Source organism: Conger conger, chromosome 6 (assembly GCF_963514075.1).
Source record: "Conger conger chromosome 6, fConCon1.1, whole genome shotgun sequence".
NCBI lineage: Eukaryota > Metazoa > Chordata > Actinopteri > Anguilliformes > Congridae > Conger > Conger conger.
This window is the reverse complement of record NC_083765.1, coordinates 31,200,262-31,225,552: the sequence shown is the minus strand read 5'-3', so window position 1 is coordinate 31,225,552 and position 25,291 is coordinate 31,200,262. Positions and strand designations below refer to the sequence as shown.

Below are 25,291 nucleotides of genomic sequence, written 5' to 3'. Positions count from 1 at the left end.
ACATGAAACAGTCATTAATGACAACTAGATGTCTGCATTCTGAACCCAGTCATCAAGTTATGCATCTGATAGCTTGTTAGTTCACAGGTGTGAGATGGAGGCCTGTGGCCAAAGTGGACTGTCTGACCCACAATTCAACTTTAACTGCATCATTACTGAGCCAGAGAGTCACGGTCTTCCTGAAGTCAAGCGTTCATCCGAACCAAGCAACATTACTGGTCCATTTCTGCAGTATGTTTATATTACTAAAGCAGTGTGAATTAGAATAATTTCTCCACATTTAAAGAACCCCCTTTTAATGAAGCAATGTATACCACATTCATACCACCTCATTCATCTTGGTCTTGGTCCTTGACTCAGTGGTCTTTTGTACTACTGGTCCTACATCAGTGAGAAATTACATAATTTTGAATGAACACAAGGAATCTATCACTCTCTCACACAAGCACACACACACACACACACACACACACACACACACACACATTCACGCACATATGCGCAAAGACACACACACACACACACACACACACACAATTGAAAATGTACTGGTATTGAAAATATCACAATTTTCCCTCTGTAATGAATTTTATATTTGCTTATTAGGTTAAGAACATCATTCAAACAAATCAAAGACAAAATGTCACAAGTCAATAATAAAAAAACAATGCTCTTTGACCACTTTTTTCCTAAGTCTGTGCTTTAATGAATGCATTTTTCATGAGTCTGTTATTAAAAACAAGGAGGTGACACATTTGAAAGAATTTCCTTTTCTAATGTTTCATAAGCAGCAGAAACACCCCACAGGGAATTTCTCAGGAAGAAAAGATTAGATTATTCCAAACTTCTACAGCAAGTTGGAATATTAGTTTGCCAATTCTTTTCCCAACTAAACTGGTTTTACTTGCTTACTGTAAGCTTTGGAAAAGCGGCATAGCCCATCTTCATTTGATTGTCTCCTGGGTGACTTTATTGCTTTTTTATCACCCTGTCACTTCACCGTGGTGCTGAAGTCTGTGGTGGACTGTGCTGACTCAGGGTTCCAGGTTCAGCTGACCAACAGTGTAGCCCACAGACAGCCTGGGCATGCATGAGCCAAGGTCAGAGGTCACGACCACAGGTGAAATGCAGAGAAAGGGGAAGTGGGGGTATGCCCATGGCCTTGCCTCCTGTATCTCCTTAACCTCTACAAATTCATTAAAGGAAATGTTCTTCAATCATTACAGCCATTCTTCAATCTCAGCAACTGTTTATTCGTGATGTTCCATAAGTACTCTAAAAACCATAACTTTTCATGTGTTAAGGGGTCAAGTTTAATCGTACAACCCAGAATGACTGAATAATCTGTTGGATAACAGAAGAGGGTCTGATGCATCTTCAGTTTAAAATTTTGGTCACTGTAATAGTCAATAGTCAATTTATATATTATTGTCTTATCATTGAAGAGATAAGTGTCCTTCTTTAAACATTATGGACATCATCACTTGTCTTAATTTTAAATGCAAAAATGAAACCACTTAAAATGCATTTTAAAGTGTGTTTATACCCTCAACACAGTGTAATTTGTGAATACATACTGTAGATAATACAACTGAATAATAGATAATAATGGTAAATAATGAGAATACGAATAAACGTAAAAAAATATCAAAGGGTATCCCAAAGGCACAATAGCCATTCTGTTTAACAATATTCATTACCTCTGGGATTAGACCGTTGCATTGCTGATGACTGAGATTGGCTTTCTTTGTAAGGCAGATGAATGGATCTGTCACCCAAACTGACGTCTTTATACTCAAGTCATATGGCCACAATAGTGCTTACATCCTTGACAAGCTGAATGCTTTTGTGTGCTTATTGTCTCCTATGGATACGTATTGTGTTGGGTCAATGACTGACAATCTTGTAACAGACACTATTTCCTAACAGCGTACAATATCCCAAAGGCTTGATGTGAAATCTGAAGCATGTTTGTTTTCGGCACAGACATCTTTGCATACGCACCACTGTTGTGTGAGCGATCCCTTTCCGTGCAGTCTCGCTTAATGAGGGGAACACATTGAGCAATGTCTACGTCTGACTGGCGTTTGCATGAGAATCACAACAAGGCATGTTCAGCTTTCGAGGCCGTGAATTCTCTCCTCTCTGTTGACAACGATGATGGCAGAAACCTGATGATTTCATAGGGGAGGTCTGTGATATCTGTTCATGTGATAAAACATATCTTGTCTCTAAAACCATTTAGTTCAGTCTTCCTCAAAGTTCAAACATCTCTGTCAGGATGCAGAATGATGCCAAAAGAAATAAATAGTGGTTTTTGGACACAAAACCAAGGCAGGAAGAGGCTGTTCTTGAAGGCACCGTGTTGGGGAGCATTATGAAACTTATGGGCTTTCGAACTGCCACAACAGAACAAAAGCTGTCATAGAGTCTGAGATGTGTTTTGTAAGTCAGAATGGATGAATTATAGAGTTATAGTGAATTATAGTATAGTTATAGTATAGTGAATTATAGTGTTACTTACCAGCTCATTGGTAAGTAACACTGATTAGCACCTCCAGGCAAAGAGCACCCTGCTGATGCTCTGGTTCCTTTTCTGAGTAGAGCTGAACTAATTTGGTTGAAAGCACTTAAGTGCACATAGTTGTTTTCTGAAATAAACATAAGAGCATAGCAGCACTAACTGATGCATTGCATAGAAGGAGCAATAATAGTAGCAGCAACAGTATCAGCAGTAACAATAGTAAAAAGTAATAAAGAAAAAAGTTTAAGTTTACATGCACCAACCACAACTCCACTGATACCGTAATTCTGATTAATATTGATAGACATCTCAGGTTATTTTGTAGGATTGAGAAACTTGTGATTATTTGTATCTGATGAGACATGCCACGCCTTCATAAATCAAGATGGGAAAGTCATTTTACTGAAACATTTAATGTATGAATCACTTCCAGAAATGACAAACACATCATACCAAGCCTCAGTTATTGATGCACATTAAATGATACTGAAGCTGTTTCAAGGAACAGCCCCAAATGTTATTAAAACACGCCATATGAGGATTCACATGTCCCACAACGCTGGATCATTTATTCGAACTCCCATTCGAGTCCCATTTCTGAAGGTTATTTATTTCATTCCTGGAACACATGCAGGGAGGCCATAGCTCAGGGAAAATATATTGGCAAAATGAATTGTTATGAAAGAAATGATGAAGAAATGATGCATTATCACTAATGTGCTGGATATTCACTGTTATCAGTGCTTTTATTGGAATATGGTGTGGAGTCACTTCCAAAACCTTTCAAGCTGGTTTCAGGTTTGTGTATAAAGTTGCACTATTTGTTTAATTTGTATCAGCTCTCGTTAATAGATAATGTGGGGGAAATGTATGGCAGAATGTATCTGTATTGTAATGTATTAATGTTAATTACAATCAAGATGATGTTCCATTGATTTGAATTTGAAATGCGTACAGAAGATTAGATTAGATTATTTTTGTCATATGCTTATCATGTTAACAGTAGGCTACTCTCTCTCTCAATCCCAATAAAATCTGCCCCAAACCACAATAAACTGTATGATTTCATGACAATGGACATGTTTGTATCCAGGAAAATGTGATTTTTAAACTTATTTTTTGGTGTGTTAGCATGTCTGAGAAAGAGAGACTGAGTTTGTGAATTGCATTTCACAATATTCTGTGAATCTTTCAAGAGTATGCACTACACACTGCAGACTTTACCACCATTTAGCAGTAGTGCATAGTATGTATAAACAGCAATACATTCAGTGTAGAACCTACTCTGACTCACGGTTCTTTTAACTTGAATAGGGTACATTTGGTTTCTCCTGGACTCTGTTTGAGAATTTCCCAGCCCTGCTTATGACCTTTCTGCAGTTTAACTGTTACAATTCTATGAGTCCCTCACAGATGGATGTTGCATTGCATAATCCCCGAGTTCAGGTGGGTTTTGTTAAAGTGTTAAGAAGGAATACGCTGGGTCATTTATCTGAGCGTAAAATGTCGGGTCTGTCAGTGCCCATGTGAGCTATTTCCGCGCTTTATTCGGAGCAGGGTGGAGGGAGAGTGGGGAAAGGGCAAGTAGTGTCCACGGCCTAATGAAATCCCGATGTGGTGGCTGGAAAGGTACACGAGGTCCCAGTGCTGTAAATCTTCTGTCATTGATCATGTATTATTATGATTATTATGATTATTATTATTATTATTATTATTATTATTATTATTATTATTATTATTATTATTATTATTAGTAGTAGTAGTAGTAGTAGTGGTATTATAACAATAATTATTATTATTGTTAATTAATTCCCACTGAATGAAAACGAATTATTCTGCATCGTTTGTTTAAGTGAACAAACAATAATAGTTCGACTTTTGTTTTGTGTATACGCCATGAACCATTAATTCAAAAAGACTTTAGGAAATACATTATCAGAGAATATTAATTAGTATTGTTGGCTTCTCTATTTCTGTTTTGTTGCCTGTCAAAAATACAAGCCTCCGCCCTTATGTCAGACAAATTAAACTTTTATCACTGCACCTCGAAGTTCATCTTCTGTAACCCGGCTCGCCTCAATAATGTTATGATGATTTCAACGTGTTCGCGCGTGGTTGTGCCCGTGACTAATCGCATATGCCCATTGATACACTTGTCGTTTTTTCTTCATAGGTCCAACTTCGCTGATTCAGTAAATAACCCAGTTAATTCCAATCAGGGTATATACATGTCATATAAAAACAGATGGTTGTGAGACCTAGTCTATAGTCAATCGAAATTTGCATTAACATTGTTGTTAAGCAAAAACTGATATTAATGCATCTCCTTATTACTAATCACCTTTAAAAAGATTATGATAATTATGATGACGATTATGCTTTATGGTTTGACTGAATATGCTCTCAAGAATACCAAACAATAGCTAAATTAAAAAAACAGTTATTCCGTTAAATCGAACCATTCATTTAACTTGTTATGAACATCGATTTTTTTTTTAATCTGCTCTATTTGCTTTTTTAACCAAAACAGCCATTATCCTCCTTAATTGCCCGCCCGCTCTCTGATTCTAGCACTCGACCTCCCACATCCTACTCTGTGATCTTAAATGGACCCCCGAGTAGAATTAGGGTCAAGTAACACGGCACCCGGGGGGTTTAAAGACTAGCGATCCGATTGAGAAAATGAAGTCTACCGGCTTGAGAATCGAGAGCCGTTTGGTATTATTAGGGTAAGCGCTGACCTGCTGTGAGTCCAAACATTTGTTTTCCAGAGGAGGCGAGAAATCAAGAGAAAGGCTATTAAACCGAATAATGAGACTCTGTGAAACGTAACAAGGAATGTAACAACTTGAGTTGAAAACAAAGACATGAATAATAAACAAAAACATGCTACATGTCAAAGTTAATGTTTGCTCGCACGCAGAGAGAGAAAGAGAGAGAGAGAGAGAGAGAGAGAGAGAGAGAGAGAGAGAGAGAGAGAGATGATTGTATGGGTGCAAGAAATATTTAATGGACTTTAGTAGCCTAGTAGCCGTCGTAGTATTTTTGTTCGTGTTTGGAAATCACATTGTGCGAAGGTTATTTGAAAAGGCAATGCTCTTTGATCAGACCTTCCTCAAATTAACTTCATTTCATAGAGTTCTGTGTTGACGGGTGATATATATCAAGACGACTTTTAAAAAGTGTGTATGCCAAGTTGCGTCCATGTTTCTACTGTATAGCCTATGTTTCCTTTAATAATGTGTTGATAATGATGGGGTTATAGAGTGGCATTATATTCTGCGTTGCTACAACAAAGCGACATAATGTTTACGTTATAGGCTAAGTGACCCTATAAAGCAGCCTACTTAATCTGGAGTGACATTTGCTCTTTCTAGTTCAACCCCGAGGTGCAATATTTTCTTAAAGCAGGCCCTAAATCAAAAGTGTCAAGTGACGTGTGAAAAAGTCAACGTTTTAACTGAGGAAAGAGGTGTGATTCGTAATCTTTAGAAATTGCAGTTGGCAGCAATTCATCACATCAGCCATCATACAGATTATGTTTTTACTTGTAGTTTTAGTCTTAAATAGAGCGTCCGTATTTCAACACTAACTTGTGCTCAGACATAAATTACAATTGAAAAGATCATTAGCTATAAACTGTAGTATCGCTGCGGTGGGTAATTAATACGTTTTACAACTCCTGATGTGGGTTATAAGATCAAGACAAAATGGCATTCAGCGTCTTACCGGCAAAATTAACATGAATTGCTTAAGACCTACGACATTTATTTTAGTAGGATACATTCAGGATGTCGGTGATGGGTCTTCATAATAACTTAATCCAGACCATCATTATTTGGCTAACTGGAATTTTTCTGCTGCTATTGCTGCTGCTGATGATGATGATGATGATGATGTTGAAGGGGTTAGTGATGATGATGGTGACGATAACGAGTAGGAGGAGGAGATAAGGAGAATAACTATTTCCTACCACATCTAATTTAATGTATTATAGGCCATATAGTTGGTTGAATTATTAAGCTATGAAAAACAATCAAAAGTAAGGCACATTAAAAAGTAAAGCATTAGCTTTTGAATAGGATCTTATGACAACTGCATGGAATTCGCAGTTATAATAGCACATTCTTATCGTTTGATTATTTTAGACAGAATAAATGGTTATATTGGATGAGTGATAATAATAACAATAATAATAATAATAATAATAATAATAATAATAATAATAATAATACTTACCTGTAGGCTCTTAGAGGTAGCTCCCTGTCACAATATCTCCAATCCCCAAATAGCAGACTTCTAAAATAACAACATAAAAGGGAACCGTGAATTTAATTTATATTTTAATTTATAGGATTGAGATTAATTATAATTGTGATTGTATAATTGATATGCAGTTTTCGTTTCGTGAATGACTGGCAGTTTTAATTTAGAAATTTTATTTCATTTTACCAACATTTTTATGTTACTGACTATCAACGTATAATGCAATGTGAAACAAGGAAGACAGCTGCAATTTATGTATTTGTTTATCCATATCCATGTTTATCCGTCTGTCTATTAAAGGACTTAAACCGCGATTTGTATAAATCTGTGTACACAGAATAATACATGTTGGGGATGTGACAACAGTATCAGGGGTCAAACATCACATTTGCATTAACAATAATTTGGATGTTTCGTGTATACACGCCCATTCCATATGGCCATAATAAGAACAATAGTTAGCTATTTGCAACCACGCCGACAGAGCTCCGCTAAATATGACAGCGTCGGAAACGGCTCCAATTGAATATAAAATTAATGACGTCAGGTTTCTACGTCTGAGCTAAATTAAGCCAATGAATGCACATTAAATTGGCACTGCTTGGATGGGGGTATATCGTAAACCGTCATCCGAGTAGCCTATGTTTTACCGATATTGGCAGACTCAGCCTATTAACACTAGGAAAAATACCACACCACACCGACAGGTATGAGGAATCTACGCAGTCCGGCACAGAATATGCTTTTTAAGCTGTATCCTGTCATTTTACTGTTTGAAGGACAGAATTTAATCGGAACAGACATTTCCCAGTATCTTAGGGGGGCAGCTTCACCTGCGGTAAAGCGTTATTCCATTGAGCAACAGCAATTTAATTAGAGTGACCAATCACATTTGGGCTATCTTCATTACAAAGAAAAAATAAAAATGAAAAGAACATATGCATACATACATCTCTCTCTCTCTCATTCTCTGGCTCGTTTGGGCCCGTGTCTGCAGTTCAAGTTCGTTGTAGCCTTAGTTATGGCAAGAAGTGGTTTACTTCTTCGGCGCTAGACAATTTAAACATACAGTTAATTAATAAGCCATACAAGTATAACAACAACCCACACGTGTGTGTATGTATCCAGGCAGACTATGTGTAGTTAGCAATTTGCTTTAGCCTACACGAGACACAAAGTCGAAAAAATTATACTCTCCATATATAAGCTACTTTGATATAGGCCTACCAACGAAAAAGAAAAGTAAAATGAAAATCGATCATTCATGACAGAAAACTATATTTTGGGCGCGCATAGAACGTAATCATGATATGCTGATAATAATAATAATAATAATAATAATAATAATAATAATAATAATAATAATAATAATAGTATTATTATTATTCAATAATACTAATCATAATAACCCTCATCATCATAATCTTAATAGTAATATTAACAGTAATATGAATACTACTACTACTACTACTACTACTACTACTATTAATAATAATAATAATAATAATAATAATAATAATACTAATAATAATAATAATAATAATAATACCCAATTTCCGAGTTTGTTGCCAACTTACAGCCTGATTTTAATAATACGAAATGTAATTATTTGAGTTAATCAAAAATAAATATGTTTCTAAATTAGGCTACCACTGCATATCCATAAAAATATGCCTGTGGAAGTTCCACTGTAAGCTAAATTACAAATCAGAAGCACTTGCACATATCACGTGTGTAAATATTCTGCCGAATACGTGTGCAGGGCTTCAAAACAAAACAAAAATTATAGACTACGGAACACATTTTCAAATGATTTTGATTGCATGTTTCTATGAACAGCACAAATCATTGTATCAATGCAAATACAGACAACAAAGGGCAAATAACAGATGCGCATTGTGAAATTTCATATCAAGATTAATTTACAAATTTGCACAGACCACATTTCCAACCGCTTGTGTGTGGATGCCTAGATTCTTTGAAAATAACTTACCCGCTTGTTTTCACTTCAGGTACATTTTTCATTTCACTGTGTTTAAAGACTAACCCCAAGAAAAACGTCTTAATTTTAAGTTCCATTAGTAATACAAGTGTAATACTGCACTGCGTTAAAAACCACCTATTCCGGCTCTACTCATCCGACCACAGGGGGAAGGGAAATAAGCTTTTTACTATTTTACCTGGGAGAAATTTTAAGATAGAGTTTAGCCTATCTCCTGTGTTACTGAAACAAGCACAGGAATCTCTCGTTTCTCTGATAATCCTTTCCTCTCCGGCGTTTTGTCGTGTATTCAGACATAATGGGTGCTAATACATTTAAGGAAGCCGCGCATAGGCTTCAGTACCCCTTTCTCCTTTGCATTATTAGCATTAACCAACGTCAATAGAATGGAAAATAAAAGCTCTCTTCTCGAAACACCTCCCGGTGCAAAGATGTAAGGGCAGGTTGGAAAACGCCTTGTGTTAGTAACTTTTCGCAGGTATGAATACTACCAGTAACATTATTATAATTAAGATTGTAATTATGATAATAATAATAATAATAATAATAATAATAATAATAATAATAATAATTATTATTATTATTATTATTATTATTGTTGTTGTCGTTGTTGTTGTTGTTGTTGCTGCTGCTGTTGTTGTCGTTGTTCTTCACGAGGATAACATACAGACAAGAGTCACATTAACTTCACAGTAAGATTACTGTCGGCAACACATTGCATTGTTATGAAATTCTCAGGTTTCAGCTGATTGATTCACTTCTGAACCATGGTGATTTAACGGCTTCGTTCTGCATATTGTCCCAAATGCTACACACCGCTGCAAATATGGTTGAATTTAAATTGGGAGATAGTTTCCGTCACTATCCAATTTAATCCTTCAAATTAACTGGCGATTTTTTACTCTCCCTACACTTCAGTGATTGCTGTGTGTTGAAAATTTAACATATAAACACGTAAACATGCTTATTACAACTCTTCCCGAACATAATGGAGTTACATTGCTGTTTATGTGAGCCGCGTACACTCCCTTTTTGGGCAAATAGTTTATAGCCTATGTAAAGCACATGGTTCCCAAAAGTGGGGAGCGGACTGGAGTGACGGAGGCATAAACGTTCCAAGCAATCTCCATATATTTTCAGTCTGGCTACGCAGGGAAACTCCTCCTATTCCTACGTCCATGTAATCAATGTGGTCTGGCCCTTTAAGACTCGGCAGTGGGTCAGTAACTGGTGTAGTGTTTCTCTAATTGATCTCTACCCAATCAACAAGAACTCGTTAGCAGTTGCGTGCTATTATTGTTCCTTGAGTCCAGTTTTTCCCTTGGAGAAAATCTGCTTCTGCACAGTGTCGTTACCTCTTAAAGACAGAGATGCAGCACAGAACAGCCTCGTTTCCTTTCGTGAAGGAATACATTTGTGCCGTCTGAAGCCGCCGCCCACGTTTTGAAGCATGACTACTTTGGAGAACCGTTTGCGTAAAGATACATTTTAAGCTTCGGCGCAAGGAACAACAAAAAGGACAAAACAACACCTAACATCAACGGGACGTTCCGAAAAGCGATTTAATGGGAAAAAGAACCTACCAACACTAGACATATTTATTTTCCTGTGGAACTGCAATGACCTCCACCCGAGACATGAAGATATGCTCAGTGCTGCAATCTAATGGTGAGAGGAGAAGAGAGGCTTTGGATCAACTTCCTCCGCCGGCCAATTCGAACAAGCCGCTCACCCCTTTCAGTATTGAGGACATTTTAAACAAGCCTTCGATAAAGAAATCTGTAGCTGCCCTCTGTCCCCCGCGGACTCTGGAGAAAGTGACCGGTTCCAGCACTGCAAGAAACTGTATTAACTCGCCTTCCTCTCCGCTCTGCGCTTTGGAGGAACTAGCCAGCAAAACTTTTAAAGGTCTGGAGGTCAGCGTAATCCAAGCGGCAGAAGGTATTCATCTGTTATTTGTCCTTGATTAAACTTGCACTTGCATTCTCCCACGCACATTGCATAGTTCTCCATGCATGTAGGCACAGGGCGGAATGGTAATGTTGGGTTAATTCAGCGACAAGAGAGTAAGAAAATGCCAATGCTCTTCTGCCTAAACTCGGAAATTGGGTATTATTATTATTATTATTATTATTATTATTATTATTATTATTATTATTATTATTTGCTTACTTACAAACACCAAAGCAATATTGCATATAGTATAAATATTGCTAAACCTTTACTTGGCCTCCAGCATGTGTTAAGCAATTCCACAGGCTACAGCTAAATAAAGTATAGGCCTAATTTATCATCGTAGCATGGGCAAATTGTGATAATACTGTCATGACTATTATGGGCCTTGTCTTTCTACTCATACCTTTCTTTCTACTCTGGTATACACCATTAAGAGTGCTTTATAAATGTAGCAATAGTATTAGTATTAGTAGTACCAGTAGTATTTTCACTATTTCGCTCGACAAAATTGTAATTACTAGAGTTGTGGTTGTAATTGTGGATGTTAGTCTATAGCAGACAAACAAGAATGAAGCACTGTATTACAAAATCAAGTAACTTTTTCCAAAAAGAAAAATACTCACCAAATTACCTCAAATTTAGCTTCAGCAGCTCGAAGTACATAAGCAGAAGAAGTGGAATAATAATAATAATAATAATAATAATAATAATAATAATAATAATAATAATGCTGTGGTGATGCCGTAATGTACCAAATTACTTCAAATATGGGTGTATGTGTATATACACATTTTATGCAGTCTATAGCGTGATTGGTGCTTGTTTAAAAACTTTTGAAATGTGGAAATTTACAAAATCTCGTTTCCCTTCGTTTAAGGTCGTGAGTATGTGAATGGGTTTGGACAGAGACATGCCTCGAAAAAGAGAAGGAAGTCCCGCACAGCTTTCACAAACCATCAAATCTACGAACTTGAGAAGCGCTTTTTGTACCAAAAGTACTTGTCCCCAGCTGACAGAGACCAGATAGCGCAGCAGTTGGGTCTCACAAATGCCCAGGTCATAACGTGGTTCCAGAACAGACGGGCCAAGCTCAAGAGAGACTTGGAAGAGATGAAAGCAGACGTCGAATCTCTCAAGAAAATTCCCCCGCAGACTCTCCAAAATATAGTTACCATGGAAGACCTTGAGGACACGAAAGGTAACTCGGAGGTCATATCTCCCAGTATTTCCCCGTCCTCGCACGGGGGAGTCTTCTCTCAGTCCCCGTCTTCGTCCAGAGGCCAAACAACGGACGAGTTCTCAGAAGAGGACGAAGAAATTGAAGTGGACGACTGAAAAAGGAAACACGTTTTACACTACGACTGGTTGTTACAAAAGCTGCACGGACATGGCTTCTTTTGATAATGTAATATAAATCAAGGATTTTCTGCATTTGTATTTATTTAATGGATTGCAAATAAAGCAACCTTGTTTCCAATTAAAGCCGGAAAGTGCTCGAGGCATGCATTTAATTCAAGATGCTTCCAACAGTTGTCTAAAGAATGCAGGTGGAAACAGTTGCCTAACCGAACTTTGTGCATTTGTGGCGAATCACGTGATCAAGACTGCAAAGTGTACTTATTATTTAAGTGTATTTCAATATCTTCATGAGGAGAATAGAGCAATTAGTATTTTTGATACACCGTTGAATAATGCACTAGTTGCTTTTGTAGCTGCTACCGAAAACAAATCTACCAGTTGCCAAATGGGTATTCTACACTGTTGTTTACAGGATTAAAAAGGAGGAGGGCACTTTTTTAAACGAAATGTCCAGACGACGAACTGCCTGCGTAATTAGGAATTTTATGTGTCCGTTTTAAGTTCAAACTTGTCTGTTTTTACCGCTAGCGTTTGTTTTGCCCTTATGAATGGAGTTTGTCCAAATAAATATATAATTGCAAACAGATTGTTAAAGGGTAATGTGTTTATTTAAATAATTGTTTCCTTAAGCGGAATGTGTGATGCTGGAATAGACATACATTTGCGCTCAATTTGGGAGTGCTGCAGATGTTTTGCGCGTTCATTTTTTTAGAATCCGATGATTGCTATACATGTCAATAGGTTGATTATACCTATGTAGATTTCAGTAACACACCAAGTAAAGTCCCACACGAGCTACCACGTTGTGTAATTTTATCTTCTCAATGTGTTTCGTCGTCTGAATCGACCCGTTCGTCCTTTAACATCGGGCGTCAAAACAAACTGGTCCCTTCAGCGACTTTCATTTTTCACCTCGTGTCTCCTTCTTCAATTAGGGACAATAGAACACGCCTTTCCTATTCACACGCACTCAAAGAATGATTGTCGCAAGGGGATTCGGACCTGGGGCAGGCATGAGCAAAAGTCGCGAAGCGTTGGTGCCATATGGTTTACGCATTTTCTCTCTAAGCTAGTCACCATGATTGATTAGTTTAACCCGCTTCCCCGTATTTAGACTGCTTGACCGAACCGCACAAATCCACATCTGTGCTGTTAATGCAAGAAAACGTCCATGAATAACAATTGATTAGCAAGGGGGTCCCAGTGAATAAATCTCAATGGGAGGCGAGTAGGAATCAGAGATCTGTTGGCTGTCTTTTCCTCGTCTAGGCTGCACATTCCCCGGTCCATTTGTGACACTGCGGTCAAATAAAGCGGCACTGGACATAGCGAAAACCTCTGATACACAACTGTGTGCTGCAATCGCAAGACACAACCCTGTTGAATTGCAGGGACTTAAAATCAGCCCGGTTGTTCAAAATGGGGGCTTGAATGAACCAAAACGTCAAATTTCCGCAATTAAAACAACATCATTTTTGGTGATTGTTTTTGTTTGTTTGTTTGTTTTTTGGCTGTCACAATAGCCTATTTGCATTATTGAATACATTTTTTTTTGCTACTTCGTCTTTCAGTTTATGCACACAAGTAGCATAATTATAGATTCAAGCCAAGCATCATTGTCACTTCAAGATTTCTTCCGAGGTGTGTGTCAAAAGAAAAAAGATGCGCACTTATGCACACACAAGAGCAAACGAAAAGTATTTCAATATTCAGACTCTTGTGTGGAAAAAAAGTAAATAGATATTCAGTTGGCCTATTTTCTTTTATTGTTTTGAACGTAGCGCAGGCCTACATTTTTGTTCGCCTCTCTCTGTATCTCTCTCTCTCTTACGCGCGCGCACACACACACACACACACACACACACACACAATAAAATGTAATAGTTCATTAGTCACGTAAAAGTTTGAGACAACCGTTTCCTTTGGCTGAGCCCCGGACGTACGATTTTGCAGACATTTAACATTCATTAGCCTATTTAAAACAATGTGAATTTCAAGGTGGCTAACGTCTATTACATATATCTCGGACAGTGTGATCCCCATCTGATTAATTTCCCTGAGAACACTATTTGATTCAATCTGTCATTGATGTCTTCATTACCCATTAATTACCAAACTTAAAATCCACCTTGTAAAGAGGAAGTGAAAGCAGTCGCAGTATCCCAGTATTCGATTATGATGAACAGTAATTTATATGTATTTGGATATAACGCCGTTTAACACCCTTAACATTATCAGCATAATGTTTCGAATTGGCTAAACAAAAATCATTATAAATACGTAAGAATTCTGAAGCTGTTGTGTATTTGGATAGCATATTTTAATTAATCTTCAGTTTCTGACCTAATAATAATGTTACAAAAAAGCAAAAAAACAGCTTAGTAAATATGAAAAACAAACAAAATGCCGGCTAAATCTAGGCCCTATGTAACCTTACATATTCACTATTATTTACAAATCTTACACAGCTTATAAGTGTCTTTTGTCTTCCACTTTTGATTGTTATCCTATAACACAACGCTCACATATAGAAAACAAATATATACTTAAAGGTACAATTGGTCATTTCGGACTTCTAACGGTCAAAAGAGAAATAGCAGCAACAAACGCCTTCAAACCACAACACTGTTTATCCCTCCCCCTTCTCTGTATAGGCGACGACGTTGAAACGCCATTGGCTATGGCAATTAGAACCAATTTTCGATGAATGAGCTTGAATTATTGCAGTTATGCAATGTTTTGGTTGAGTGTCGGGCCTTCAATTGTCAACATTTGTCAACATTTGTCAATGTCTGTGAGACGTTTTCAGTGTTAAGAAGGGATTTACAATAGTCTTGCAACAATGTTTCAACTTAAAAATCTTACCTATTGTGTCTTTACGTTCACCTGAAGTCTTCAGATAGAGGCATAGAAAATGCATCAGTTGCATCAGTAGTGTCCTGCTATTACTACCTGCCACCTAGTGGCCAGTAACAAGATGGCAACACTGTCTGGAATTAACAGTACATTTACTATGGGGCTGGCAGGGCATAGGATACTGTATGATTTTTCTAATTTTCTAATTTGGTGGGATTAAATGGTGAGCATGCAATACACATACTGCTATGCTGTACCAACTTTGCATACAAATGTGTTGTGTGGGGTTATTTTGACCGTCTGTAACTATATAAAATGAAAGAAAATATACAACCATTTTTATTTTTATCTCTGATTTCTATGCGGATGATTCTGGTGGCACATTCCCATACAGGTGGCAAACTTTCACTTACTGTACCTTAGGTTCTAAAATTAGATGTTTTTGAAAGATTTTTAATATTTATGGATGAAAGGCTGGTATTTTTGCTAACAATAAGAAGACGACAACCAAAGTGTCAAAATATTTCTATTACAATAATTGTGTGTTTATTTAAACTGTTGGACTCAATTAGACCCCATGAAATCTTAACATAGTAGGAGGGATAAGAGGGTGTTCCTCTAGCATGGAAGTTCCTGTTTCCCGGAATGGTCAGAAGTTCCCCAAAAAGATCACTAACCTCACAAAACACAGAAGACAACTCAGTAGTTTATCCTTGTGAATGAAGAATGCACTGAAAGCAGTTGTGGCAGTAAGTTTGACACCTATGTTTTTGGGAAATTAAATCATTACTTGTAAAAACAAAACTTTGAAAATATGCTGATGCCCAACCACAGTATCTGTACATTTGAAGAAACCACAAAATGCATCAACTTTGTTTCACTAATCACAAAATGTATTTAAAAATATAGGTCAGAGAACAAACAAAATACATATTTATCTGTACAGAAATATTACAAAATAGATAATATAAAATACAAAAATGTACACTGCTTAAGTCTTTTAGCCCAAAGAATTTGAAATGTTCAGCAAACTTTTCCAGGAGATGACATGTTCTGTCTTGATCTCTTGTCCTTGACTGTGTAGTGTAGAACCAAAGGCTGTGCCTAAAGGCATTAAAAACACATCAGAACCAATCATCACCAACTGCAACATGCAAAAATAACATATTTTTGTTTGAATGAACAACTTTTTCATAGGACGGTTAATTCAAATTCCTATACCTCCAGTTTAAAACTTTCTTGATTTTAGTGAAAACACACTTTGAGTTTAACAAAAATAATTATCTTGGGTCTGAAAGTAAGGTAAATGCAACTATGCATTTCTTAATAGAGGTAGGGAAAGGGCTGTATCCATTTCTGATTAATTACTTAATCAGCCATAATATTTAGGCCATCTGACATTTTAGCTACATTTCTTCAAAATAACAGCTGAAGACAGCTTTTGTGTCCCCATATGAAACATTTTACTGTGATGTAATCTACGACTAAACCAGTGTTGGTGTATACAGCCAATTAGCTAATTTAACTAGTCGGTGGAGTAATTGGTAGAAAACACACCAGCCCGCCAGGACCAGAATAGCCCACCCCTGTCTTAAGACACAGAAACAATATGCTGTAAGTGTGACTCTGCTTCCTGTGCAAAGCATCACAGCTTCCCACTGCAGTACCTTCCCAAACCAGTGAGAGAGCCACAGCTGCTTCATTGTCATGTGATCTGGCAAGGACTCGTTGTTGAACAACATCTGGATCTGCAGCAGAGAAAACCACAACATTGCCAAACCCCCTGAAATATCCCAACACCGGTGAAAGTTTAAAATACAGTCAGACGTGGAATTATACTGCAAGGGGACGTTCAAATAAGCGCACATTTTTAGAGTCTAATGAAGCTCAAAGTAATGTATATCTTAATGGTATATCGCATGGTAAGAACCATTTTGGCAGAATGCACTTTAAGTGTGTGGCTTAAGAAAACCCCTAAACTTTCATGGCATCATACCCAAAGAATTCACGGTGTAGCCGCCCAGTTTCCTATCCAGGTTAGGCCAGTTATCAGCTGCACAAGAAAACGCAATGACAGAAGTTGCTGTCCTCTTCCCATTGCAGCATCTAATCGTCTCCATGTCATGTTGCATTAAGTGAACATACTACCCCCGCTTAGGATTACAGATTGTGGTTTCCAAAACTATTTCTAGTGTGTTACAACATTTTAATAGAATTATTGGATTTGGGCTCTAGATGCAAAAGAAAAAGAAATGAAATGAAAAATTTCAGCAGTTCTTCCAACTACTGATGTGTTGTGGCATGAAACACACACATGCACAGACACACACCCACACGTTTTAATTACAAAAGAACTCAAGCTGCTTCTCTCCTCTTACATTTTTAATACGCAACATTATCATTACCTGAGAAAAATAAGAATTGTGACACATTTAACATCATGTTTTACATTCTCTTTTCTTCCTTTAATTGGCTGGCTGAGAGACTCACCTGATTGAGACTCACCTGGTGCCTCTCCACACAGAGCCGGTGGCACAGCACCCTCCTCAGGTGGCGCACCTCTGCCCGTGCTGAACAGCGCACATATTTCTGCCACAGAGAAGGGGCCGTTTCACTAAAGGTATCACTGCACCAGGAGGGAGGTCCCAACAGATGTCACAGTGGCCATTACCTCCAACTTCCTCTTCAATGATTATGCACCAGAATTATCCAGCGTGCCCTTACCATCAACAGTCTGCCATAACAATTATGTATTGGAATTCACCCGCATGAGATTTCCCAAAACAAAATGTGCACATTAAATCTTGTGACTTTGTATTTGATGGTATTACATTTTGCATTGAGTTCCAAGACTGAATTGGCAGTAATGATCTATTACACTGTTATACTTCTGTCACTTTTTTCCCCATACAGCTGCTTTGCAGAAACCACAATTCTATAGCAGTGAAATGGTCTTTAGTTATTCCAATTCTGGTAAACACTGACCTCTGCTGGCAGATATAGATATTTCAATCGACGCCAAAAACACATATCTAATTGAAATGTAGAAAACCGTACAAAACATGTAAAAACATTTCAGTAAACGTTTGTGTCGTCTGTAACCAACTAAAGCTGTGGTATTGCCTTTGTGCAGTTCAAGAGATTACAGGTGCCACTAATTCCTAAGTGCCACACAACTTCCCATAGAGTAATTAATGCATTTGAACTCTCAAAAGACTTGGAACCCACAAGTGACTAAACTAATGTCAGCATGAGCAGAACAGGCTTAACTGAGGGGCTCAAATGGCTGATAGACTGTCTCTGTATTCCATGATTCAGTTTCAACGCATACGCTTGTCACCTGTGTTAGGTATACTGGTTCATGCTGGGGGCCATGAGACAAACAGAGTACATAATGACCACCACACTGCATGCCAGTTGAATGTGAAGTGAAATGTACATAAATATTTCATGTTTTCATTCCTGTGACACTGTTATACAATACAGGGACACGCTTTGCCTGAAGCTGTATAGTGCTGGAGTGTTGTGAAACAGATTGAAACCATTTCCTGAAAAGAACATGCAGGGACACACATCTCACCTGCTGCACGGATGTGTTTTTATCTTTCCCAAATGATGAGGATGTACTGCAAAATAAAGGAGAGAAAACATGAGTGTCAGTGGTTACCATTACCAACCAGTGGCTCTACCCTGCACCTGGGATGCATTCAATAAGCTGAATACCACAATGTGTTTCACAAATGAAACAATGTAAGCTTGTTGAACACACCTGATTATGTTAAGCTTTGTTGTACAGGTGCAAAAAAGAGAAAGGCCCTGCAAATATGGGAACCCATATTTCTTTCAATTCTTGCTTTTGGAATTTTTCCCCATTCTTCCTGGCAGAACACCTTCAGCTCAGAAATGTTCTTTGGCCTCCTTGCATGTATGGCATGTTTGAGATCTCTCCACAGAATTTCAATAATATTCAAGTCTGGGGACTGTGGTGGCCATTCCAAAACCTTAATCCATCTTTCCTGGAGGTGATTGATTTTGAGGTATGCTTTGGATCATGCTTGCTGGAATACCCAACCTCTCTTCAACTTCAATGTTTGGACTGACCTTCAAACATTAGCCTCTAGAATTTCTAGATTTTTGGTGGAATCCATTCATCCTTCCACACGCACAATATTTCCTGTGCCCCCAGCTGCCACACAACCCCAACGCATAATGGATCCATCTCCATGCTTCACAGTTGGCAAGGTATTCTTCTCGACAAAGGCTTCACCCTTTTTTCTCCAAATATACCTTCTTTGGTGGTGGCCATAAAGTTCAATTTTGGTTTTAATCAGTCCTAAGCACATTGTTCCAAAAGCCTTCACACTTCTCAGTGTTTTCTTTTGCATACTTCAGACACTTAACTTTGTGTTGAAGTTGTTCTTTCTAGACTGGTTGTTAATCAAAGACTGCCATGTCATCTTTCTGCGATTTGTCCTGAATGACAAGTATTGATTATCTCCAGCAAACCTGAACCATTTGTTATGAATATGTGCAGGACAATAACCAGCAACGGCTGGTGGGGCAGAGAATTTTCCCTTTAAACTGATCATTGGTCTGAACCTGCTCTCATTTACTTTGACGGATTAACATGCGAAAATGACCTTTACATTACATTACATTATTGGCATATAGCAGACGCTCTTATCCAGAGCGACATACAGTTGATTAGACTAAGAAGGAGACAATCCTCCCCTGGAGCAATGCAGGGCCAAGGGCCTTGCTGAAGGGCCCAATGGCTGTGCGGATCTTACTGTGGCTGCACCTGGACTAGAGCCACCGACCCTGCGTGTCCCAGTCATTCACCTTAACCACTACGCTACAGGCCGGCCCTATAACAACAGGAAACCGCTTGAAGCATACGACAGAATAAATTAATCCAAGCTCTCGTTGTATTTCATTAAACACTGATATGTTCGAGTCCGAGGAAAGCGAACATTTGGCAGTGGTAATCGTAACACTCATTTGATGTGATGGTGAAACTGCACCACCGCCTTCTCCTGCTTGCGCGTCTCGATGGAGCCGCGGCGTATTCTGCGGATTTCGTTGATGGCGTCGACGCCGGTTATCTTCCTCTCCTTCACCAGGTAGCAGGCCAGCATTGTCCCGGTTCTCCCATAACCGAGAAGACAGTGCACAGCCACTCCCTCTCCTTTAGAGTTAGCTTCTTCAACAATGGACAGAAATCTTTTGATTTGATCGGTACTGGGAGCACAGAAGTCTTCTATTTTAATGCGATGCAGTTTCAGTTCTGGACAAGTGTCGTAATGGGGAGGTCTCCGCTCACACAAACAGACCAGGTGCCGAATACCATTCTGCAGGAGAAACGGATAGTGAGCAGGCATACGAGGCAGACCCAGCGCCGCCAGCTTTTCTGGAACTACCCAGGAGAAGTTTGGAGGCTGTGCTGATGCCATTCTCTGGCCGATTTGAAACCTCCGAGTTGTAATATCCAAATGGACCTGAATAATCCATTGCCGAATAATTATAAAGATTTATTTCAATGTAGGCATATTACAGTCCTTTTAGACATGCATAATCAGTTTGTCTCTCCCAAAAGATTTGGCTCATTAGCTGCAGTTAGTTATCTGGTAGGACAAATTCTGGTACATTCACTCATATGTAAAAGCTTTACCTTTGCCGCTCCAAACACAGCAAAACCTGCTCATCATAGCGGTAGAAGTGGGCTTTTGAGTGGTCGAAGCTGGTGTACGGCAGACCCGCGACATCTGGCACTGCGTCTGGGAGAAATTCACCCAGTCATGCTGCATCAATGCCAATGCTCATTCCAGAATATTCTACTGGTTCACAATTTGCTTTGAGGGAAATAATGTGTAGCAATGGGGATGGGGAGTGTTATTTGGTTGCACAAGCTGCATTGATTTTCACTGTAAAGCTGGTCATGAGCCACAGCACAAGTGAATGAAATGAGAATACAGTGGACACCAATATTATAGGTGCCCTTGATGGACACCAATATTATAGGTGCCCTTGATAAGGATGACGAAATGGCTAAAAGGCAGTGTGATATAACAGGTACTGTAAATGCCAATGACCTTCTTTTCTCCACAACATCTGTCTTGAATGCAAAACCCACTGCTGACACATGCAGTCAAAATGTTCCATTTTGGTCTCATCTGACATAACACCTGTTTCTTTTCGAAGATGCAGTAGTAGCAGAGCCCTAAGTGGTTAGGAAAGATATTTTATTGCCGAGTGACACACCGTGAGTCTTTGCGATGGGAAATTCAACACACTTCAATCAGCATGCACTAAAGACCAGAACAGATGCTCAAACCACAGGTGCAGCTTTGGAAAGTTAAGCGTATTTCAAATGCACAATTATAAGCACCTTCGTTCGAAGGCTGGATTATTCTTTCTAGGCCACGAGACTGGTAGAACTCCTTGATCCGCCTGTCTTCACCTATTTCAAAAGAAGAAAAGTAATTAATGTAAAAACGACACTGATTACACTGTATTCAAATAACACACTCTTCTACTTTCTTCAGCTGATAATGATCATATATTTTTATAAAGTGTTTTTGAATCTTCATTATGTTCTGTGTGGATACAGCTGTTTGGGTGGCTGCTCTTCACATCACTTACTCTCCTGTAGCCCTGGGACCAGTTTGTAGACAATGTCTTGCATTACCCTGTCCAACTTCAGATTGAGCAGAGGCTGTGTTTCGTGGATCTTGATGTTGCACATTGGACAGTATTTGCTGGTCTGGAGGTACTTCACAATGCAGGTTTTACAGACTGCAAAGGGAAAAAATGTGGGGTGGAGAATGTGACATTGGTTACGTCATAGTGACAGTTAGGGCCAGTTAGGTTAGAATTATACTTACATGTATGCAGACACTCAGTTATAGTTGTAGCATCGATGAAGTACCCAGCGCACAGATAGCAGACAATGTGTTCGTTCAGGTCTTTGATTTTCAATTTTGCTTCTTCCTGTGCATGGAAGGGAGTCGGGGGGAAATATTGATTTATTTGTTTATTTATTAATCTATTTCTAACACTGAATTCAAGGTATAGTAAATGTACGGTTTAACCGGAAGTACTACAAACAACTGGGCTGATATTAATGGCTGTTGATCGACTTAATTTACTGCGTTATAAAGCGGATTTAAATTGCACCTATCCCCAGCCAGGGTTAGCTCCTAATCCAAGGGCGCTCGAATTCACACCTGTTCTTCGATTACAAATGTACAGTTTCCTGGGATGCTTCAAAAATAACAAAAATAATTAATTCATTAAAAACGACCGTAACAAATATACAATTGAAATACATTTATTGGCTATATAGTCTGCTATTACTTTGGTTGGTTATGATGATGAACCATGTTTGAAGCGTTACTGCGAAGTAAACGAACGTTACGCATCCATTGGACGTCCGCTTCCCATGCACATTATCTTTGACAGAAAGCGCTAGTTTTGCAGTGTTCCGCGAGTGAAAGGTAGTCTATGGTAATCTTTCACCAACGATGCCCGACGGACCAAGCAGAAGTTCGGAAGTACAGAGAGCACACCGTACTACTCCGCAGAAATCTGAGTTTTTTGCTTGATTAATGTTCTATTTATATCTATAATGTTCTATTCCTATCTACTCACGAGCGATACCAAAGCGAGAATTCAGCGCTCGTGCAGAATAGCATTTCAAGTCACGAGATGGTGTCGATATTTAAACAAGAGATGAAAAGCCACATATAACTAAAATTATGTGGTCATTTCAGTATATAGAACACAATATCACAACAAAAATGTAGTCATTAAGTCCAGTCAAGTGTCCCAGATGCTTTCATGGGCTGCTCAATGGGATACGGTCTTTTTGTTCAACAATGCTGAGGAAGCGAGCGACCGAGCTAGAGGAGATAGCTACAGAGCATTCACACAGAAAAGTGCCCAAGTGAAAGGTCTCAGCTGTTTAAGTAAACAATGGTGCAACATAAAGTACAAAGAGAAGTACTATACCATAAATTCATGCATATAACAGAGAAACGACACCACAGCGAGACAAACGAAACTCTCCCACACGCCTGCGCACTCATTACGAAGTACGTCTATCCAGATAGGAGACGAATGTCGGCTACGCACAGGCAGTACTGCCATCTCATTTGTGCATTTAAGATCCATTTTGTAATTATATATTACTTTACTTAACATAGCGCACAATGGGAAATGTGTTAGAATCTTGTGCTTACCTCATTTCTCAAAGGGTCAAGTCTATATACAGACTGTAACTGATTTCGTAGCCGCATCGCTATCGCCATTGGTTCCTGCGCCGCCATCTTTGGCACTTCAGGCTCACTTCCGGATTGTGATACTGTTGTCATAACAACAGTCGGTAATCCACATTGAGATGAGAAATACACCTTTTCTGCACGCGAGAAAAAAGTACCCAGTGCGTTTTTCAAGTTCCAAAAATTGAAGGAGCTGTTTCTGCTCTAAAACGACAGTGTCACTATTGTTTCTTTATAGTTACAGTTTCTTCTTGTTACCACAATGTATTCCTTTCTCAACCGAATTCCAAATGGAGCATTTATAGCTTTCCTACACTTTCTTCAGGAATGAGTACATGCCTGGTGTGGAACCATTTGGTTTTTGCAGCCAGCTTGGAAAAATCTACATCATTACACAATAAGTTACAGTTATGGTATTAACACTACTATACATTCCAAACAGACTGTGGTTATGTGCAAATACAATTATGTTTCAGATAATTTCAAACATGTGTGTCTATGCACAAGTAAAGTTATTCTTTGGGTAACTGCCTTGAAAGTAATGAAAAAGACTAGGAAACTATGAAGTATAGACATAATCATGTTCATACCACTGGGTGCACAGCAGAGGTATTGTCAGTAGAGGGAGTTCTTACCTTACTTAGCAATGGGGAGTGCACCGACTCATCCTCGTCTTCCGTTAAAAATGGACTAAAAGTGAAATTTCCAAGATTGACTTTCATGGCTCTGCTCAGTCACATTTCTAAATGTAGAAATTCAATTACACAAATCAAATAAATCTCAATTCAATTATGAAGTTATCAAATTTTGTATGTAACTAAAGTCCCAATGTGCATTTTTGCAAGTATGAAGGCGGTACCATTTAAACATGTTTTCCCTTTATTTTTTGAACTTGAAATATTTACATAAATAAGCTTGTGACTATTGGATGCAGAGACTCACTTTCTTGCAAGGGAGTAGCTTAAGAGTGGGATCATGGATTTAGTTGGAATCATTCTGCATTGCAGAGGCAATAAGAAACCCCTGGCACATCAATCTGGATTCAGTACACTTTAATTAACCGCTGGCCCCACCCACCTCTCAACCTCCATTTCACATGCAGTTTCCAAAATATCAGGTGCCCTTCTTCATTCCTTTCTTTGGAAATGATTAAACAACAGACGATTGCTTGTTTTTTTAACCAACCAAGAGGTGCATTGCATGATTTCAGACCTCTGCTGCCAATGCTGTAAGGCAAATTAACTGATTGGAAGGGGATGAACTGATTGGCTGTAGGCCTCCATGTAGGAGTTGGAAAACTGCCATTGAGTCCAACGTTGTATGAATGAAATACATTTCATTGCAATATAGAAGACAATTTCTAGACCACTTCACTGTCAAATTTAGGCGCTGCGCATGTGTAATTTTCCAGTTGTTATTTCAAATGATTCCATTTCCGTTTTATTTTCCTAGAGCATATCATGAATGAATAATAGAAAGGAAATGCTGTCTTACACAAAACATGTTATTAATTGTTCTTCAGTGTCCATGTTCAGTTATGCGAACTTCAGGTTGTATGAGTAATAGTAATGGGGTACTGACTTTAGACTGCAGTTCCAAACATGTACCCACAGACCCACATACATGCGAGTGTATAGGCTCATACATAACTGTCCTTGTTGAGATGACAAATGTCTCAGTTTTGAAAATGCAGAGATAGATTTGATCCAGTGAAGGAAACTGGCCAATAGAAGAAGGGCTGATGACATGTATTCCTTTTGGCTGTTCTTGTGAAGACAGGGGTTTCAGATTTGTCCCAATAAGTTACGCCTCAGTGAGCCGTTATAATCGGTGCAGTGTGCAGTTGCAGCCATTGTGTGTCGTTTCCTCTTTCTGTATACCGTCTTATCTCTTGGACCTGTGAGGTCAGTGATCATCTGATTGACAGCACCGTGACACATTGAGATATCCAAATAACCTCAGGGTGAGCAATGGAGATCTGAGTGCTGAAAATGACTTCAGCTGAGATAGAGAGATATATTGAGAGAGAAAGAATGAGACAGAGAGAAG

The 25,291-nt window shown here is 38.5% G+C and overlaps 3 protein-coding genes across 6 annotated transcripts; 1 reads left to right on the top strand and 2 right to left on the bottom strand.

Moving 5' to 3' along the window:
* The first annotated feature begins 10,073 nt into the window (after positions 1-10,073).
* On the top strand, positions 10,074-12,624 carry LOC133131418 (transcription factor LBX2-like). The gene is made up of 2 exons (XM_061246782.1): positions 10,074-10,733; positions 11,626-12,624. The coding sequence occupies exons 1-2, from the start codon at positions 10,412-10,414 to the stop codon at positions 12,081-12,083; spliced, it is 780 nt and encodes a 259-aa protein (XP_061102766.1). The 5' UTR covers positions 10,074-10,411; the 3' UTR covers positions 12,084-12,624.
* Positions 12,625-15,534: 2,910 nt separating this feature from the next.
* On the bottom strand, positions 15,535-23,327 carry LOC133130818 (polycomb group RING finger protein 1-like). Of its 4 annotated transcripts, none has more exons than XM_061245693.1 (9): positions 23,204-23,327; positions 21,848-21,953; positions 21,606-21,758; positions 21,352-21,423; positions 20,635-20,740; positions 18,544-18,589; positions 17,469-17,552; positions 16,631-16,711; positions 15,535-16,067 (listed from the first exon to the last, which is right to left on the bottom strand). In XM_061245693.1, exons 1-9 carry the CDS (start codon positions 23,288-23,290, stop codon positions 15,987-15,989), a joined length of 816 nt encoding a protein of 271 aa, XP_061101677.1. In that variant the 5' UTR covers positions 23,291-23,327; the 3' UTR covers positions 15,535-15,986. The 4 variants fall into 4 exon arrangements, 3 of the variants coding, with proteins under 3 accessions (XP_061101677.1, XP_061101676.1, XP_061101679.1); XM_061245692.1 differs by having other exon boundaries at positions 15,538-16,067; positions 17,454-17,552; XR_009708970.1 differs by lacking the exon at positions 15,535-16,067 and adding an exon at positions 21,056-21,183 and having other exon boundaries at positions 17,454-17,552.
* Positions 18,598-20,574, bottom strand: LOC133130819 (dual specificity protein phosphatase 23-like). The gene has a single exon (XM_061245696.1). The coding sequence runs from the start codon at positions 20,414-20,416 to the stop codon at positions 19,961-19,963; it is 456 nt and encodes a 151-aa protein (XP_061101680.1). The 5' UTR covers positions 20,417-20,574; the 3' UTR covers positions 18,598-19,960.
* Positions 23,328-25,291: the final 1,964 nt, after the last annotated feature.

Excerpts from the sequence above, each read along its gene's own strand:
- LOC133131418 (XM_061246782.1), top strand. The coding sequence starts at position 10,412 with ATGACCTCCACCCGAGACATGAAGATATGCTCAGTGCTGCAATCTAAT. Across the intron at positions 10,734-11,625 it reads CGTAATCCAAGCGGCAGAAG|GTCGTGAGTATGTGAATGGG; the intron begins GTATTCATCTGT and ends CCTTCGTTTAAG.
- LOC133130819 (XM_061245696.1), bottom strand. The coding sequence starts at position 20,416 with ATGGCATCAGCACAGCCTCCAAACTTCTCCTGGGTAGTTCCAGAAAAG.
- LOC133130818 (XM_061245692.1), bottom strand. The coding sequence starts at position 23,290 with ATGGCGGCGCAGGAACCAATGGCGATAGCGATGCGGCTACGAAATCAG. Across the intron at positions 21,954-23,203 it reads TTGACCCTTTGAGAAATGAG|GAAGAAGCAAAATTGAAAAT; the intron begins GTAAGCACAAGA and ends TTCCATGCACAG. Across the intron at positions 16,068-16,630 it reads TCTCTCACTGGTTTGGGAAG|GCACAGCCTTTGGTTCTACA; the intron begins GTACTGCAGTGG and ends TAATGCCTTTAG.